The sequence below is a fragment of the Macaca thibetana genome, chromosome 15 (assembly GCF_024542745.1).
Source record: "Macaca thibetana thibetana isolate TM-01 chromosome 15, ASM2454274v1, whole genome shotgun sequence".
In the NCBI taxonomy this organism is placed as follows: domain Eukaryota; kingdom Metazoa; phylum Chordata; class Mammalia; order Primates; family Cercopithecidae; genus Macaca; species Macaca thibetana.
The window spans coordinates 17429214-17449523 of NC_065592.1; the positions used below are offsets into that span (position 1 = coordinate 17429214).

At 41.2% G+C, this 20310-nt stretch overlaps 1 protein-coding gene across 5 annotated transcripts in view; it reads right to left on the reverse strand.

Moving 5' to 3' along the window:
• Positions 1-20310, reverse strand: part of MRRF (mitochondrial ribosome recycling factor) — a 64654-nt gene that overhangs the window by 23334 nt on the left and 21010 nt on the right. For 4 of the 5 annotated variants that reach the window (XM_050761991.1, XM_050761990.1, XM_050761994.1 and 1 more), the window contains 2 exons: positions 15707-15825; positions 8836-8927 (listed from right to left, as the gene is read on the reverse strand). In XM_050761991.1, coding sequence (XP_050617948.1) covers positions 8836-8927; positions 15707-15825 — 211 coding nt within the window. The remainder of the gene's footprint in view (positions 1-8835; positions 8928-15706; positions 15826-20310) is intronic. The other variant, XM_050761993.1, reaches the window with a different exon arrangement.

The following is a 20310-nucleotide window of genomic DNA, read 5'->3' on the forward strand; positions in this document are numbered from 1 at the left end:
CCCATCAGCCTGGCTGCACTGCAGTGTGAGTCTCCCTCCCCACAACCCTCTTCCTTCCCCTTCTCCACCAGTATCACACCTGCACTAGGTCTACTCCTGCTCCCTCTCCCCTTTGTCCTTCACAGACATTTCCTGCACATCTAATTCCATCCTGGCATCTGCTTCTCAGAGGACCCAAACTGACATACCCACAGTGACAGAATAGGGATTTGAACCCAGGTCTGTCTAACCCCAAAGCCCATCAATCTCTGTCTAACCACAGAGACAGATTAATTGATCAATAAATTATGTTGCTAAGTCCAACAATCTCAGATCTTACCTTCTGTGACCCCATCACTCCCTCCCCTCTTTGAGATACTTTCTTCACTTGGTTTCCAGGACCCTACACTTTCCTAGTTCTCCTCCTACCTCACTGGACACCTATTCTCAGTCTTCTTTGCTGGTTCCTCCTCATCTCTCTGACCCCCAAACCTTGAAGTGAAGTGTCCAAGGCTTAGTCCCCAAACCTCTTCTTTTCATTACCTACATTTACTCTCTAAAGTAATCTCATCTAATTTCGTGGCCTCCTTTACAAGTTCATGATTCCCAAATTTATCTCTCTAGCCCACATCTGTCCTCTGAACTTCAGGTCCATATATTCAACAGCCTACTTGACCTCTCCAATTAGATGTCCAGTAGCACCTGAAAATAAATATGGACAAAATCTTCTCTTCCGCCAGGTGCAGTGGCTCATGCCTGTAATCCCAGCACTTTGGGAGGCCGAAGTGGGCGGATCACTTGAGGTCAGGAGTTCGAGACCAGTCTGGCCAACATGGTGAAACCTCATCTCTACTAAAAATCCCAGCCTTCCGAGTAGCTGGGATTACAGGCGCGTGCCACCACGCCTGGGTAACTTTTGTATTTTTAGTAGAGACAGGGTTTCACCATGTTGGCCAGGCTGGTCTCAAACTCTTGACCTTCAGTAATCCACCCACTTTGGCCTCTCAAAGTGCTGGGATTACGGGTGTGAGCTCGCCCCTGGCCCTCATCTTCTATTTCTTTTTCCTCACTCACTCTGCTACAGGCACATGAGCCCTCTTGCTGTTCCTTGAACATCCCAGGTAGACTCCTACCTCAGGGCCTTTGCACTTTCTGCTTCCTCTGCCTCAGTGCTGGATACAGGCATGGTTTGTTCTTGTACATCCTTCAATTCTCTGCAAGTATCATCTTCCTCTGAACACTTCATGAACATCTACTTAATATTGAACCACCACCATCCCCACCTTCACAGCATACTTTATTTCCTTTTACTGCCTTATTTTTCTCTACAGAGAGAAAAATATGACCATCTGACACACACAAACTATATGTGTGTGTTGTTAACCATCTTCCCAGTAGATGCTCCATTAAGGACAAAGGCTTTGTCTGGCTTATTCAACTACTTTATCATCAGTGTCTAACACTATGCTTGGCATATAATAGGTACTCAATAAATGTCTGTTGAGTAAATTTATGAATGTCCTACAAGTTTTACATTTCAGCATAAAAACTCTTCACAAAAGCAGACAAGTGGTTATCTGGGACAGAGGAAGAGGACTGAAGACTGACATGCAAAGGGGCAGAGGATAACTTTTTGGGGTGACTGAACTGCTCTGTATGTTGATTGGGGTAGTAGTTACAGGGACACATATATCTGTCAAAAGCCATCATCACATATACTTGAAATGGACTCATTTTATTGTATGTAAGTTATACTTTGATAAAGTTGAATAAAACTAAATAAATACACTATATCCCAGACTGCCCCTTGAACCAAAAAGTGCAGACAAGTTCACTGTGAGATTAGGCATCCTGATGTGAGTTTTGTAAATTATGTTCCACATAGTTTGGGTTATTATATAATTAAATTTAAAAACATCAGTTGCTATCCTTTGCTACAAAAACGAAGAAGCAAACGCAAAATAAAAACAGAAAGTACTCTCAGAAGTCCACGGATGCAAGAATACAGACTTACAAGTAAAACAAACCCAAGTTTGAATCCTGCTCAACTCTACCTTTACTAGCTAAATGAACCCAAGCAAGTTATCTAACAACTCAGGTTGACTTCGCTCATGCATAAAAAATAGGGAACAGAATGAGTTCAATAATAGAGTATAGAGCCTAGAATGCAGTATGCACTCAGTAAACAGTCACTTTCCTTAATATTATTATTGCCCTACAGTGAGCCAGGGAAGGCATTAAAATACCAATCGGGTTTCCTAAAAGAGCCACATCAAGTCTGGGTCTAAGTACCAACACAGGGGTCACTTGGGTGTGTTGCAGATGGTTTTCTGGCCCTGAAATGTCCATGTCTCTAAGAAGTAGAGTACTATGCAGTGATGTTGCAAATAAGCACTCAATCAAGGGCAACAGCCACAGCATCCCCCACATTCTGCATTCACTTCTTTCCCAAGCACAGTCTCCACGCCACCACTTCCCACTTCCAGCAGAAGAACAGGAAGTAGGCCTTAGAAAATCATTCAGAAATAGTAAAAGAGAAAAAGTTTAAACTAAGATACTTGACATTTGGGAACTGGTTAAGTGTAAAATGCCAACAGTACACCTTTAGAAAAAGAGTGAGGAAGAAGTCTCACAACAGAGAGCAATGGTACACTGTTTTTTTTGTTTTGTTTTGTTTTTTGAGATGGAGTCTCGCTCTGTCCCCCAGGCTGGAGTGCAGTGGCGCGATCTCCAGCTCACTGTAAGCTCCTCCTTCCGGGTTCACGCCATTCTCCTGCCTCAGCCTCCTGAGTAGCTGGGACTACAGGCACCCGCCACCGCGCCCGGCTAATTTTTTGTATTTTTAGTAGAGATGGGGTTTCACCGTGGTCTCGATCTCCTGACCTCATGATCCGCCCGCCTCGGCCTCCCAAAGTGCTGGGATTACAGGCGTGAGCCACCGCGCCCGGCTTAAGTTTTTGGTTTTTTTTAGGTACAGAACACTATGTATAGTACAATCCCATATCATTAGAAGAAAAATGAAGGAGATACCAGACATATGCTTGACTTTGCATTGGAAAAAAATCTAGAAAATCAAGGTACTAAAAGTGGTTCCCGAAGGAGAAAAGGATGGAGACATTTTCTCTTTTTTTTTTTTTGAGACGGAGCCTCGCTCAGTCGCCCAGGTTGGAGTGCAAAGGCACGATCTCAGCTCACTGCAACCTCCACCTCCCAGGTTCAAGTGATTTGCCTCAGCCTCCTGAGTAGCTGGGATTACAGGCGCGCCCTACCACGCCCAGCTAATTTTTGTATTTTTAGTAGACATGCAGATTCATCGTGTTGGTCAGGCTGGTCTCGAACTTTTGACCTTGTGATCTGCCTGCCTCAGCCTCCCAAAGTCCTTGGATTACAGGTGTGAGTCACCGTGCTTAGCCTCATTTAAATATTTTATGTAATTTTATTTAAAATAAAACCAACAGAGACACTGATGAAGGAACTGGAAGACAATCAAGGAAAGACGTAACCTTGGTGAGGAATGAGTCAATCATATGTAGTTTTGTTTCCTGGGTGAATTCATAGTTTCCTTATAGCATTTATTTAAAGCCAGGCATGAACTCAGCAATCTCAAACCAAAGAACCACTATTCTACTTAGTGTGGTTTTCCCATAGATATTTGGTAAAACAATGAGTAAGGGAGTGTATTCTTATTTGTTTATTTGTTTAGGGGCATAATGATGATGTGAATAAGGTGGAGGCAGAAACTTGGCCTGAACAAAATGAACCCCTGATCAAAACTTTTCAGGGCCCCTGATTAAGGAGTGAAAAGATGGATATTCCAGATAAATCTTCTATCAGGAGACAGGAACAGTAAGAAAGGCAGTAACAAAGACCCCAATTCTCATCCTACTTCTGCCACCTACTAGCTATCTGATATTGGGCATCAACTTCTGTGAGCTTCAGGACTCTCATCAGTCAAATGAGCCTAAAATAGTCTCTTCACCACATAATGTTATAAGAATTTGGGGAGAAATTGTGACGTGTTCAGCTCAGCACTTCTAGGCATTATACCTCTAGTTTAGGTGGTTGATAAATTGTACCTAAAATGTAATTGCCTGAATTGGAAAAATAGAAGAAACTATTTCAGTATATCTCCATTAACAGGAATGTTTCAAAAAAAACCAATCCAGTTGACTAACTTATCTACATAAAAATCACTGCCAGAGAAGCAAACAAAAGCTATCCACATTGTCAGTGGGAAAAGATATAATCCAGAGCCCCTAAGACTCAATGGTTCTTTACCTGAGGAGATAGCCATGATAAAAAAACAAAAACAAAAACAAAAAAACCTCACATACAGCCACGTAGAGCTGAGTCTCAGAGGCTGTAAAAAGAGGACTTGGTGATAAGGACCACTCAGGCTCCAAGCCTGACTGTTACTGATGTAGGACTTATCTTCTACCTACTTCCCCAAAAGATCAGAGGCAGATTATAGTTAAGAGTCACATACTCAGTAGACTCATTTAAATAAGAATATGAGAATCAGAGGAATGTAATGAGGGTGAGGTAATAGGTGAGATCTGTTTCCATTGAAAATAAAATTTAGTTCTGGGTATCCAGAGTTAAGTCAAAAAAGCAAACCTACAGACTATCATTAGGCAGTGGAAGAATCAGGATCAATCAGAGGAGGCAAATTTTCCTAGAACTAAACTCAAACTTTCATCATCAGAAACTGATCTTAGAGGCTGGGCACGGTGGCTCACACCTGTAATCCCAGCACTTTGGGTGGCCAAAGTGGGTGGGTCACTTGAGGTCAGAAGTTCAAGACCAGCCTGGCTAACATGGTGAAACCCCGTTTCTACTAAAAATATAAAAATTAGCCAGGCATGGTGGCAGGCGCCTGTAATTGCAGCTACTTGGGAGGCTGAGGCAGGAGAAATGCTTGAACCCAGCAGGCAGAGGCTGCAGTGAGCCAGGATCGCACCACTACACTCCAGCCTGGGCGACAGAGTGAGACTCCATCTCAAAAAAAAAAAAGAAAAAAGAAACTGATCCTAAGAATGTATGCTTCCTATTTCCCCTACCCATCAAAGTTCCAACTTAAGATTTGATGTGTTGTTTTCCTCCTCACAGCTTTGTCAATTACCAGCTGTGTGACCCAGAACCAATGCCTCACCTCTCTGAATCTCATTTTCTTCATCCCTAAAAAGGAAAGATGCTCCTATTTGTGAAAGGGGATGATGGAAATAGCATATTTGCTAGCATTAATTGAGTGCTTACTAAGCATCAAAAGCTTCATGTACATTATCTCACTGAAATCTCCCAATAAGCATATATGGCAAGTCCTGCAAATTATCATTTCACAGACAAGCTGCCCGAGATTCAGAGAGGCAGAGACAGGTGCCACTGTCACACAGCCAAAGAGCAGGAAGTGCTGGAACTCAATTTCATGCTTATGTGACACCAATGCAAAATTTAAACGCAAAATTTAACCATTAAACTTTTCTGCTTTCCCGAATATGTAAGGCACCTAACCATTCCTGGCACATAGTAGGTGCTCAACCTATTAGTTCCCTTCCTCCCTCCTTCCTTTTCTCCTAAAATTATATAACATGTAGAAAATTAAAAGTTTACTGAAGTATGTTTATATAGTTTAAGGAAATCATACCACTTAATTTATTTTCTCTATTAACCTCACCACATCTCTGCTTATCATTATGCACTAACCTATTTTACAAATAAGGAACTAGAAGGCAGCAAACAGCTAGGGCAATGTGCCCAGAGTCATATGGAAGTCACTGCTAAAACCAAATAAAAACCTTGATCCTCTTACTTATAAATCAACCTTTATCCTCTCACATGACACAGCCTCCATAATAAAGAACAGATCATTCATTTTTTTTATCTGGAAAACTACCAAACGTTATAATTCAGTAAGGGGCCTCATGACCCCACTACCTTGTCAAAGGGAAGAAAGTATATAAAAAATGAGGTTTGCAGGAGCAGACGGTTTTGGTCCATCAACTTTCTCTTGGATTACACCCATTAACCAAAATAAAATAATGTAAAAAAAAATGTAACAGATCCTCATATCTTTGGAAATTCGAGTTAAACTCACTGATCTCTCAAACTTACATACAATGCACCAACAGTGATCATTTACTCCTGTGGGGCTGCAGAAATGCATGTTGTCAACCAGATCTTTGAAAGAAAAATGTGATACACAACTGGGTCACCTTAAGAAGAATCTAAATCAGCAATGAGCATTTAGTAGCACAAATTCATAGCCCCATAGAATTCTGGAGCTTCAGAAAGGACCTGGCAGGCCACTAAGAATAATCCCTTCATCTGATATGTGAGGAAACCAAGGCTCAGGGCAGTTAAGTGGCTGTCCGAGGTTTCACAAACAGGACAGCAAAAACTAGAAAATAAACCCACTGAGTACTACCTATTACCCTTGTAAATCTTGCTTCTAATGTCCATGCGTACCTTTAGCACTTTCCAGAATTACGCATCTACACAGAAAATACAGGAGAAAGTTAACAGAAAAACTCAGGCTTCAAATCCTGACTGCCATTTACTTGTCAGGTGATCTCAGGCAAGTCCCTTAATTTCTCTGAACTTCACGTTTTTCATCTATAAATGTGGGTCCTAGTAATTTCCACAAGCTTGATGCAATACAAACAAGAGACCTGGCACACAGCCTGTGAGCTCCATGAAGGCATACATCACGTCTATACATCCCCAGCACAGAGCCTGGCACATATACATTCTCGGAACATTCACTGAGCAAATCAATGAACTTGCCAAACAAACTCGAACTATCTGGTTCAAGCAGGAAGACTTGAACCCAGGTCCATCTGCTTCTTAAACATTAAGTTATATTGTTCCCAATTCACATGATTTCAAAGCAGAGTGTTAATTCAGCCTCACAGAGTACTGAGAGCACAACGGAACAAGACAGCTATTTTCTGGCCATGAGGCAGGAAAAAGTTCAGTGTGGGAAGTTTCTGAACTCCCCATGTTGGGATTGATTCTTGTTGTTTGAATGGGTATAGGTACATCATGAGGCTTTGGAATCATCTAAAACTGGGTTTGGGTCCAAGCTGCGGCATAAGTTGTGTGGCTTCCACACAAGCTGTGTGGCCTCAAAGGTATGACTTTACCTCTCCGAGCCTAAACTTCCATGCCTAGGAAAAAACCTACTTTACAGGTATTAAAGACAAATGAGGCAATATACGTAAAGGAATACAGGATAATGCGTGGCACAAAAAGACACTCAACTAGTGTTCAACTCCATTTCCCTTTTAGTTATCTGGAAGCTTCATTCATTAGGTCTTTGTTCAAATGTCCCTTTCTTCATGACCCTCCCTATCCATAATAAAAGCCCCAAATCTCTCTATCCCCTTACTTTGCTTTTTTTACTTCATTGTCCTTACTATCACTTGACATTCCATTACGTACTTATTTACTGTGCCTATGCAACTATTAGGGAAGCCCGAGGAAGAGAGGGACTTTTTGTTGTTTCTTTTGTTTACTGCTATATTCCAACAGCTAAGAAAGTATCTGGTATGCCATTAGTGCTTAATAAATACTTGCTGAAAGACTGAACAAGTTAATTCAACACTTATTTGGGCCTTGTTATATATGAGGCACTGTGTAGGAATAGGGATTTAAATATTTTGCTATGGAATCTGAGACGATGTGTCTCACTTGGACTGCTGCAGGAGCCTCCTGACTGTTTTCCTTGTGTCCACTTTGTCCCCCTACAGTCCATTTGTTAAATCAGCAGCCAGAGAGACCCTCACATAGTCAACATCAGATCAGGTCACTCCCCTGCTTAAATCCCTCCACTGACTTCGCATCACAATGAGAATAAAGCCCAAACACTCACCAGGACTTACAAAGACTAAACCATCAGCCTCTAGTGACTAGTCCAACCTCCTCTCCTACCACCCTGTCCCTGCATTTCGCACACACTGACTTTTTTCTTTCTCAAAAAGGCCAAGGTCTTGTATTTTCTCTTCTTTTTTTAATTTAAAAATGAACATTTTATTTTTATTCACCTAAAACTTTTAAATTCTAAAAAAATTAGCCGGGCGTGGTGGCGGGCGCCTGTAGTACCAGCTACTCAGGAGGCTGAGGCAGGAGAATGGTGTGAATCTGGGAGGTGGAGCTTGCAGTAAGCCAAGATCACGCCACTGCACTCCAGCCTGGGTGACAGAGTGAGACTCCGTCTCAAAAAAAAAAAAAACTTTAAGTTCTATATATTTATATAACTAACAATATTCTGTTCTCATGCCTAAAATTCTTCAACTAGCAAGGACTAATGTAAAAAAAAATAGCTCTTCAAAGAATATAAGTTAGAGACTACCAGTGTCAAGGTCTTTTCAGACTTGCGGCCTTTGTGCTTGCTGTTCACTCTGCCCAAAATGCTCTCCCCTAGGCTGGTTCTTTCTCATCATTTAGCTCTCAGCAAAAATGTTACCTCTATAAACAGTCTTCTCAGGCTAAAGGTGCCCCTGCCACCATCATCCTTACCAAGTCACTCCCTATTGGCTCCCACTGCCTTTTCTTGCCTCATGGCATGTCATTATCTGGAATGACTTTATTTATTTGTCCTACCTTCCCAACCAGAATGCAAAGTATGTAAGGACAACAAATTCTCAAGCTTACTGTTGCAAACCTCACATCTAGTACATAACAGACACTCAATAAGTATTTCTGAATTAGTAAAGTGATCTCAAAAGATGTTTGCCAGGGTGAAAGGTGCAGGCAAGGTATGTTATTGGCCTAATGGTATAGTAGGATGTTTGCTGGTTTCCTTCCAAGGACAACCACTCCATTTCATTAAAATATGTGAATTTCAGCCAAACTTACTGGGGAATGGGCACCCGAATTAGCGTCCCTTCCACTTCTGGGTTCAGATTCATTCCACTTTCTCTTATAGCCTTGATAGCTGCAGCTGTACACTGAAAACCAGATCAAAAGGTAAACAGAATTAGTAAATAATTATTACCAGATGCAAGCCCTCTGTCGATAACTGGCAACCCATCTTGGCAGAACATGGAAACATTTAGTTCTGTTACCAGCAAGATCAGGAAGTTACATTGGTGTAGAGTGCTTTGATCAAGCTGAATAGCAAACTATGTCCACTCCTGGTACCACTGTACTGCAGGAGGAACAAAAAGAAAGAAGAAAAAATAAAAAGAAAACAGCTCTGCTTCTTTGAAAAGATTTCAATGGTTTGAGGCAACACAGATCAAAACCACAATAAATCCTCAAGGGAGGGGGGCTGGTCTCTGCAAAGATTGGTGTAAAGACAGATGAAAGATTTCATACGTAAAAAAATCCAGTTGACATTTTACACTCAAAATATACCAGTGCCGATTTGGAATGAGTAAATAAATTTAACTCATTCACATCTGCACTCACACCAAACTCACTCATATTTTGGAATGCAAAATGAATCTCTGCTGGTATATGCTCCCGCAAAGGTAGTGTGGTATACTAGCTTAAAGCATGGGCTTCGGAGTCAGAAAGATCTCAGTTCAAATCCCAGTGCTGGTAACCATGTGACCCTGGGCACATGGTTAACCTCTCTGTACCTATATTTTGTCATCTGAGACCATGTAGCACCTAAACCTCAGAGAGGTAGTGAAATAACATGAGCGATGCATCTTGCTCTGTGCCTGGCACATAGTAATACTCAGGCAAGAGCAGTTATATAAACATATTATATACATTTATTATACAAAGGTAAGAATGCATAAAACCCCCAAACAAGGTGGAGTTGATGTCCTCATGTAGCTGAGGTACTGCTATCCTGCCCAACATCCTTCAGGGGCTTCTCTGAAAGTTTGCTCACTAATGGGCCAACTGGCACACTGGCACACTCATTTCCCAAAGTGCCTCACCTCACACTCAAGCAACATTATAACTACACCTGGTATGTAATCCTAAAGAATAACAAGAAAGCAGTGTGTAAGAGAGATCCTTTCATTGGCATGACAATGTGGAATTCATGAAAATAAAGCCTCTGATATTTTCAAAAGAATTTTAGGCTTGACCAGAGCCAATCCACATCACTTGGATTCAAAGGCCAATTCCTGCACTTGAGCTCCTCCTAGACTTTCTAATTTAAATGAATGGGGGTTGATACACACCTATTTTACTTTTCTAGGTTCTCTGCCCATAAAACTCATTCATTTCATTTTTATATAACCTTATTGCTACAGCTACCTGAGGTATTACTATAAGGTCACAAAGACAAACCAGAACTTCCACATACACATGCAGAATCCTCTTGGGAGGCTGTACACAGAATGTAACATATTGTGGCCACTACCTAAAATAGTACATTCTTTTTTTTTTTTTTTTTCTGAGACGGAGTCTCGCTTTGTTGCCCAGGCTGGAGTGCAGTGGCGCGATCTCGGCTCACTGCAAGCTCCACCTCCCAGGTTCAAGCCATTCTCCTGCCTCAGCCCCCGAGTAGCTGGGACTACAGGCGCACACCACCACGCCCGGCTAATTTTTTGTATTTTTAGTAGAGATGGGGTTTCACCGTGTTAGCCAGGATGGTCTCCATCTCCTGACCTCGTGATCCACCAGCCTTGGCCTCCCAAAGTGCCGGGATTACAGGCGTGAGCCACCGCGCCCGGCAGTACATTCTTAAAATAGTACCTCTGGCCACAGATTATCAGAGCTGGAAGGGATCTCTGACGTAACCAAGTCTCTTCATTATGTGAACAGGAACTTGTAGAATAGGGTCATACCCCCAAGAGTAGACATGGTCTTCCCTGACAGCCCAAGAGAGATGTTTTGAGGACCCCCATCCATCAAACTTCCAGTTACTGGCAGACTTAAGAGGAGATTGAATAGGGATTTAATCCAATGATGCTGCTCTGCCTTTACTTTTTTCTAGATCCCAAGTTCAACGCATTCAATAATTATAACATTAAGGATGTGATTTTTCTTCTCTTTTTTTTCTTTTTTTTTTTTTGAGACAGGGTCTCACACTGGCACTCAGGCTGGAGTGCAGTGGCATAATCACGGCTCACTGCAGCCTTGACCTCCCAGGCTCAGGTGACCCTCCACCTCAGCCTCCCAAGTAGCTGTGAGAGGGAAAAAAGAAAGAAGAGCTGGGACTACAGGTCCACACCACCACACCTGGCTAGTTTTTGTATTTTTTATAGAGATGGGGTCTCACCATGTTGCCCAAGCTGGTCTCAAACTCCTGGGCTCAAGTGATCTGCCCACCTCAGCCTCCCAGAGTGCTGGCATTATAAGCATGACCCACCATGCCTGGCCTGATTTTTTCTTAAACAGCCAAATTTAATTTGGAATTACGTTTGCGGTATAAAGGTTATAATCAAGGTAATAAAAGAGCTGAATAAAGAAATAAAATTAATTTTTCTCTGCAAAATAAATGCCATCTTCCTTAAAAAAGAAAAAACAAAAAAAACCACACAGTCTAAAGCTAACAATAAAGAGAGAATCTCCACTATGAAGGGGTAATCCAATCTCAAGTCTTTCAATCCTCTACTATAGCTTCTCATGAATGACTGATAATCATTACTATAATACCCCATCACCACTACCTGCCTTGCACAAGCTGACCCAAGTATTTCCATACAACCTTCCCCTATAGGCACGAGGGCGCCGACTACTGACACCAAGCTGGGCAGGAATTATGCCTCAATATTTACATCTTCCCAGTAAAAGTTAGAGTGCCAGGTACATGGTAAGTGCTCAGTAAAAGCTTGTTGGTTGAATATATTAGTGATTTGGTTCAGATCTATTAGAAAAACTCATTTCCTTTACCTCATCTATATAACGGCTCAAAATCTTATTTTATACTTCAACTTTTCTGTGTCTTTTCATATTCAGAAAAATTGTGATTCAAAGTTTTATTTTACAAAGAAAACTACTGAATTCTACATATTTTTTCCCTTGACATGGTACGACACAGAACCTCAGGGAATTAGTCATGTTCTCCTATGACATCTGAAAAACTCTTTAGTTCAGACTAAGAGGCATACGTTCCTATAGACTTTCCATCTCTTATGTGTCATCCCTTCAAGGAAAGGATGCTCCACAGTATCACAGGGCAAACAGGTTGCTCTCAAATGATGACATAACTAACTGGTTGTGGCTGCTTGCAGTAGTGTATTGAGAAAGATCACAAATCTCATCTGGGGTCAGGCAGAGAAGAGTGATGTGATCAATCAGTAGTGTCTGCCTTTGTTATTCTAAGCTAATCTGTGCTAAGTAACAACAACAACAACAACAAAATAGGACTTTTGTAGACAGGTGAACAAGTCCTTGAGAATTTGGATTCAAGTCAACTCTGCTAGTGCCATATCAATTACTGACCTTCCATTTTCTTCATATCCCAATGTAAAATCAAGTCTAAGAAAGTAGACACATAGTCTGTCTTAATAATCAGTGAATTCCCAGCACCTCAAATAGAAACCAATCACTTGTAAGGACTCAAAAAATATGTGCTGAATTAATGAATGAATGGTGAAAGGAGCATAGGCTTTTTCATGTCCAACAGAGATATGTTCAAATCCTGGCTCTGTCACAACAGTGTGAATCTAGTGGAGATATTTTACTTCTTTGAGTCTCAGTTTCCTCATCGATAAAATGAATAAATAATGCCTAATTTTACAGAGTACCTGTACTGATCATATGGAACAAAATATGAGAAAGAGACTAGTGACAAAGGAGACAATCAATACACATTCAATTTCTTCCTTCCACAAGAGCAATAATGGAGCCTGCAGAGTTGTGTGTGGTTTTTTTTAATTTTTTATTTTTTTCATTTGCCTTGTTTTATTCAAATCATGCTGTGGTTTTTATTCCCTTCTTTTCTTTCCCATCATTAACTCTAGCTGCAGGCAAGTTTATGGAAGGCAGCAACTATGTGTATCATTTATCAAGCAGGACACATGTTAAACAAATGCAACACAGTTTTCTGTCTTTAATGCATTCAAAACAATTATGCATGTAAATCTGCATCGTGTCACTACAGCGTGACACGGAAATGCTCGGGTTTGGAAAGAAAGCCAACTGTATGTGAAACAGAAAGAAATTACATAAACACTTAGAGGATTAGCTCAGCATTTTAAAGCCATGAACCTGGGTACTCTATGGTCAGCTTCTAAGCTGGAGGAAGGAAATTTTTAGTTAGAGCTATTTGTTTAGTATGTACAACAGATGAGATAAAGGAATTCAAAAGACAATGTAACTCACACTTCCTCATTCTGTCCCTGTAAATGAACCTCTCTACTGATATACTTGTAAGGATTTTTCCAAAACCCATGGAATTCTAACTTGAACAAATGGCAAAGATGTCTTGAGTTGAAAAATGAAGATATACTCCAACTTCCTAAGAAAAAATTAAGCTGTTAATATCTCCTCCTGCTTCGTAAGATGCTCTCTGGTGGCCAATCAGGTGCTTCTTCTGTGAATGCCATTTTCTATTTAATAAAAGAAGTGGCTGGCTCTGAAAAAGCAATCTGCCTGATGAGGTCTTCAAGCTGTGTAATTAGGAGGCTATTCCCTAAATTGGCCCGCAGTGCCTATGGGATTAGATGAACAAGGAGGAGAGGCCTCAGTGGTTCAGAGGGGGCCAGAAAGAGAAAGAGTTGACAGCTCCCTTTTCATCAATTTCTCTGTTCCTCAGTAACACCAGGAATGAGTGCCTCCCTTTTATCAACCTAATAACAGGTATTCATCCATTCAAGGAAAATTTACCAAATGATTCCATGTGCCAGGCACTGTGTTTGGTGTTGGACACATGAGCAAATTAGACATTCCTACATTCCAAGTTTACACTCTAGTAAAAGTGAGATGACAAATAAATGCGTACACAAATGTATACTAGTAATAAGTACAATAAAGAAAAAGAATTGTGCTGTATAGGAGAACCTAGTGTGGAGGAATAATTCCAATTGGAGAGGTCAGGAAAGGCTTCTCTAAGAAGTGACATTTAAGCCATGATCCAAAATATAAGTAGCAATTAGTCATGCAACAGCGTTCCATGCAATGGGAACAGGATATGCAAAGGCTCTAAGGATGTAAAGGGTTTGGTGTGTTTGAGGAACTGAAAGACCAGTGTGGCTAAAGCACTGCACAAGGATGACAGTGGCACAAGACTGGCAAAACTGAAAAGACAGAGGCCAGATCAAGCAAAGCCATCTAGACCACAGTGAGGATTCTGGACTTTTTCTTAAAGATTGCTGGGAGCCACCAATAAATGCAAAGCATGGGAATGACAAATGACAAAATCTTTTATATGTACATATTTTTACTTATTTATTTAATATACAAGATCTTGCTCTGTCACCCAGGCTGCAGTGCAGTGGCATGATCATAGCTCACTGCAGCCTCAAACTCCTGGACTCAAGTGATCCCCCCACTGCAGCCTCCTGAGTAGCTAGGACTACAGGCCAACCCACCTCACTAATTTTTTTATTTTTGAAATTTTTGTAGAGCCAGGGTTTCACTATGTTGCCCAGGCTGGTCTTGAACTCCTGGCTTCAAGTGATCCTCTAACCTTAGCCTTCCGAAGTGCTGGGATTACAGGTGTGAGCCACCATGCCTGGCACAATATATATTTTTCAAAAACTCATTCTGGTTGTAGTATTGGAGAATGGAGTAGGGGAGTGGTAACAGCACCCTCACAGGTGTGCCTGGCCCATTAGCTATCAGAGCCCCTTGATTTGAAACTGTGTGTTCACAGTAAGGGCGTTCCCTGTCTCCTACCTCTAGCCTAGTTTGTCAAATCCAACAGGTCCAACGTTGGTCTATGACTTTGGAATACAACTACTGAAACAGACAATAAGAACAGGAGGATTCCTTCACCTCATATTAGCAGATGAGGAAATGGAGGCCCAGAGAGTGAAGCAACTTGCCCAAGGTCAAACAGCCAGTTGGTGGTAGAGATGGCACCCGATTCCAGGTACTCTAGGACTCCTAATCCAGGCCAATTCCTAGTGGACCAATAACAAAAAGGCCAATTACCTTCCTCAACTATACTTAAAATCATAAAGCCTCAACAATGCAATGACCTAATACAACCCACCTTCCAGTTATGGAAGCAGAGTGTTCCATGCAATATTCTGCAATGGTCAGTCTAGTATAAAAGGACTTCCTGGAGGGTCTACTCCAAATACTAATGCAGAAGTCACAAATTGGTGGCCCTCAGGCCACATTTGGCCCATTAAAATATGGTTTTATTTGCCTCATAGTCTTAAAAAAAATGGAATTAGTCATCAATATTTAAAGAATAAAGATGTGACATTAAAATGTGTGTTACTAGCTTCTTCTAGAAACAAAAATCGTAGTATCAGGTAACACTGATTACCAGGCCTACATTCTGCCTGGCAATGATCAGCAGGAGCTGGGCAGAGGCATTCCACTCAGACAAGGCACAGGCTCTCCAGGTCACCAGAACCTTTCCACGCTGGCCAAACACCAATCACTGCATCTCCAGTATTGTTTTTCTTAGATGGGACCCGTTTGGGTATTCAAACAACTTACCTAGCCTCTGTAGCATTTATGTTTAACAGAAAAGGAATCTGGCAACAGGAAAAGAGCTTTGCCTTATCCTTAAGTTCTCTTTATTATGTCTTCTCTCTTGTTTCATTCTAAGCTGAAGGAACACTTACTTCCTCCTGATATGACCCAGTCTCCTCCATTCCAAAAGAGACCATGGAGAGAGATTTTAGCAAGGCCACCTTACCTCTGGGAAGCTGGCCATATTCACCAAAATCAGCTGTGGCGACTTCATGGAGATCTGGCCAATCTGGTTTAAAGCAAGTTTCCCATCAGCAGTTACCACAGCAATCTTGTCAAGGGATCCTAGAAGAAAAATTATACAGTTTTAGAATTCCAAAGAACCTTAGTAGCCCCAAATCTAAGTCTCTATCTAATTCAGATTCAGGCTGGATGCAGTGGCTCATGCCTATTATCCCAGAGCTTTGGGTGGGTGAAGTGGGAGGAATGCTTGAGGGCAGTAGTTTGAGACCAATCTGGGCAAAACAGCAAGACCACATCTCTACAAAAATATTTTTTTAATTAGCAGGCATGGTGGCATGTGCCTGGAAGACGAGCTACTCAGCAATGAGGCTGAGGTGGGAGGACTACTTGAACCCAAGAGGTAGAGGTTACAGTGAGCTGTACTGGCTACTGCACTCTACCGTGAGCAACAGAGTGAGATCTTGTCTCAAAACAATAATAATAATTCAGATTCAACAAACATTTAGGGATTCTTACCATTGTGACAAGAGTGTACAAGGGGCTTTCACAGGAACAGCAGTATTCTGTGATAGAAAAAGCTGGAAATGTTGACAGAACTAGGTTGGAATTCCTCACCAGCAACTAGGGTGGCCAACCATCCTGTTTGCCTGGAGCTGAAGAGTTTTCTGTGACAGGGCTTTTTGAACTAAAACTGGAAACAGCTGATCACCCTCACAAGCAACTCTGCCATTTACTTGCTATGAAACCTTGGGTGAGTTACTTATCTTCTCTGTGCCTTGGTTTCCAACTCAGTCAAAAAATAACTACCTTAGAGGATTCGAGTGAGGACTGCAGCTAAAGGAGTCTAACTAAATATAAACAATGGAGTATACAATAAACACCAAAAAATATGCATTAAAGTTGGTACCTCTTATTATCCCTTTTAGTCCTTACAACGACCCTGTAACACTGCATTATTACCCCCACTTTACAGATAAGAAAATAAGACTTGGGAAGAATAAACAGGCCAAGATCACAGGGGTGACAAAAGGAAAAACAAGCGCCAAGACCCAAACTCAGGTATGCTTAATTCTGATTTCAATCAAGGCTCTTTCCCTTACAAATGGAACTCAAACCCAGCTGTACATCAGAATCACCAGGGAGCTTTGAAAATTAGATTCCTGGGCCCCACCCCAAAGAGATCCTGATTCTGTAGAGGCTTCAGAGCCTGTGATTTGGGGAAGCCTGTAATTTTTTTTTTAGGTTCACCACATGATTCTGACACAGCCAGATTTGGAACCATTTGCTTATACGACCCTTCACTGTGGTACTTAGATCCCCTTTAGAAACTAGCTCATTAAACAAAACAACAACAACAACAAAACTATTAACATTTTCCTGTTATCCTGGATATAATCTTTGTCTGCATCTAAATTCTGGAAAACCCTGGGAAAAATTTTCAAAAATGGCAAGAAGGCAAGCAATAAAGCTACAGTTACAGATGGAAAAGAGGCATTATTCAAACTCCCTTATTTCCTATGCAAATGAGAACTAGAAGAAAAACCTTACCATTCACAGTAGGAACCACTCAAGGATGGCTCATTCTGAGACACAAAGAGAAAAGTGGGGAAAAGGAGTCTTATAAACAAATTGGAGTTGTCCTGGCAATATGTTGTTAGAATAATGCAGTACCATACTGTGGCCCAAAGATCTGATTTGAGATACTCAACCAGATTCAATGTCATCGTGAGACAGAAGGTTGCTGACACCAGTGGCTTCAACCTGGAAAAGTCCAGGAGGTATAATGGTAAAAGTCTTTGTTACTCTGAAGACCAATGACCTGAGTTCAAATACCAACTCTGCCACTTTCTGATTGTGTGACCATGGGTAGATTCCATCAGCCTTCTTGGCCTCTGTTTCCTGATTTCTAAATGGGACATAAAAACTGTACTTATATCTCGCCGGGCACAGTGGCTAACGCCTATAATCCCAGCACTTTGGGAGGCTGAGGTGGGCGGATCACGAGGTCAGGAGTTTGAGACCAGCCTGGCCAACTCAGTGAAACCCCGTCTCTACTAAAAATACAAAAAATTAGCTGGGCATGGTGGCAGGCGCCTGAAATCCCAGCTAGTTGGGAGGATGAGGCAGGAGAATCACTTGAACCCGGGAGAAGAAGGTTGCAGTGAGTAGAGATCACGCCATTGCACTCCAGCCCAGGAGACAGTACGAGACTCTGATTCAAAAAAAAAACAAACTGTACTTACATTTCATAGGGTTTTTATGAAGATTAAATGACAGAACGTAGGAAAAGCACTTAAACTGTGTCCCAGTAAATGCTATTATTACTTCTTGACATTCTGTGTTTTAATTTCTCTAATATACTCTAATATTCTCTAATTAAACTCTGTTCTGAATTGCTTCAGGACCCTTGCATATATTTTTCCTTCTACTGCAAACACTCTTCTCTGTTCAGATAAATTCTGCTCATTCCTTAACAGTCAGATACAGTGGCATCTAATCTCAGCAATCTTGTCTCACCTCCTAGGCTGGATTACAAACCCCTTTTATAAGCCCCCAGCATCCGAGCACATTTCCATAATAATGACAATTCTCTATATTTACTGAAAACTTCCTATGAGCAAGACATCATGATAAATGCTTTCTATAATGTATTTGCTGTTAATATCATATTAACTCTATGAGATAGTTATTATTTCTATCTTACAGACAAGAAAACTTGAGGCATACAGAATAACTTGCCCAAGATGACAACAGCTCTTAATGGAGCCTGAATTCAAACCCGGGTCTGACCAACTCCAAAGTCATTTGGTCTTCACCACTCAGCTTTGCTGTATGGTTTTATACATACTGGTTTACTTGTTTGACCCTTAACATCAGGTTCTAGGCTCCTGGAAGGTGGGGACAATATATTTTCTCTCTGTATCAACAGCACATATTAATCAGCACAGAAAACGTGTTCAATAATGCTTTGATGATAAATGAATGTATGCATGGATGGATGAAAGGGAAGAGGACAACAATGAATAAACAAATAAACCTGTATCTAGACAACTGTTAAAAGGTGTCAGTTATCTGAGAGAGAGAAATTGCTGTGAGAAAGAGGAAAATGTAGGGGGGTACCCGTTGGTTCAAACAGTAATGAAAGATAAAATGAAAGAATCTGGCAAAAGAGACTAGCTAAATTTAGTCTGTTTCATCCAGTCTCTTCATGGCCCAAAGTTCTATATAGAACATTATACAAACATAATCCTGAAGAGAAAGGAAAGAGGAAATACCAACAGGAGGCCTTTTGAAATGGATCTTAATTCAGTCTTCCTGATTTGCCGTAAGATCCTTTGCCACATAAGTCCCCACACAGACTTTTCAGAATGCAATTGTGGTGGTTACCATTCCTAAATCCATATCAACATAATGCATCAAATCCTTTTCCCTCAATCTGTCCCCAGCGAGAATCTCCCTCAGCCTCATTCCTGCCCCTCATTTTCTCAGAGGTTAACATTTAACAAATTACACTCCCAACCTCTTTCCAGGCCCATCATCTTTTTAAGTTCAACAAGAGTGGAGCTTGCTGGCTAATTTTAAGTATCACATTTCTCCCTGAGCTCCTCTCAAACCGCTCTCTGGTTTCGGCTGCAGAATGTTAACAGGCCAGAAAGCACAGGGGAGACAGAGCACTTTATCAGTTTCATACCTAAAATAATAAGCAAGTTTAAAATAAACAGTTGAGAGAGATTGAATGGCACGCTCTACTGTCAGCAAAGGCAGAAATGCCCCAGCCCAAAGGTTGACAAATGACGGGAATGGTCTTCTAGTTTCACACTGGATCTCATCTCTGAACTCGGTATGTTTCTGATAGTGTTTATAAGTGGAGCTGTATTTTTCACTTGGTTTTCTTAAGAGCGAACTATTTCTAGTTTTCTTATGAACTACCCTAATCAAGACGTGAGTACAAGCAGCCCAAGCTCCCACAGGTACCTTCAGAGGGGGGTCCCAGGTTTGACTTTAGGATGATGACAATTTGCAAAAGGCTAATTTAACAGCAATTGGATTTTTCCTGCCTGCTTGAACCATCAGCTGACAACTCACTTCTCCATCACATCTGCAAACAGTTCGCCTAGACAGTTCTGACATTTCCCACTTAGAAAAGCCCCTTTCAGGAAGTTATTAACCCAAACGGAATATTCCTGGTCAAGCTCAGGGGTACAGAAATGCCTCACGTGGGCAGGTCTGTATCCATTTGGTTCCCAGTAAGGGATAAGAACTGCCAAACAGGACAAATTGGAAAAATCGGACCAAAAACGTCAGTTACTATGATACTACCTAGATGTGTTTATAGTACATTCAAAATAAAAATCTCATTTTTTTGAGAGTATAATTCCATGATAGCAAAGACAATACCTATTTTTGTTCACTACTATGCACTAGCACAATGCCTAGTTCCACAGTAGACAAAAATTTGCTGCATGGATAAATAAACGTAGTGTTAACTATGCGCCAGGCACTGTGCTAGAACCATAATATATGTTACCTCATTTATTTTAACTCTCACCCCAAAGCTGTAAGTTAAGAATCAAACAAGAAAACAGA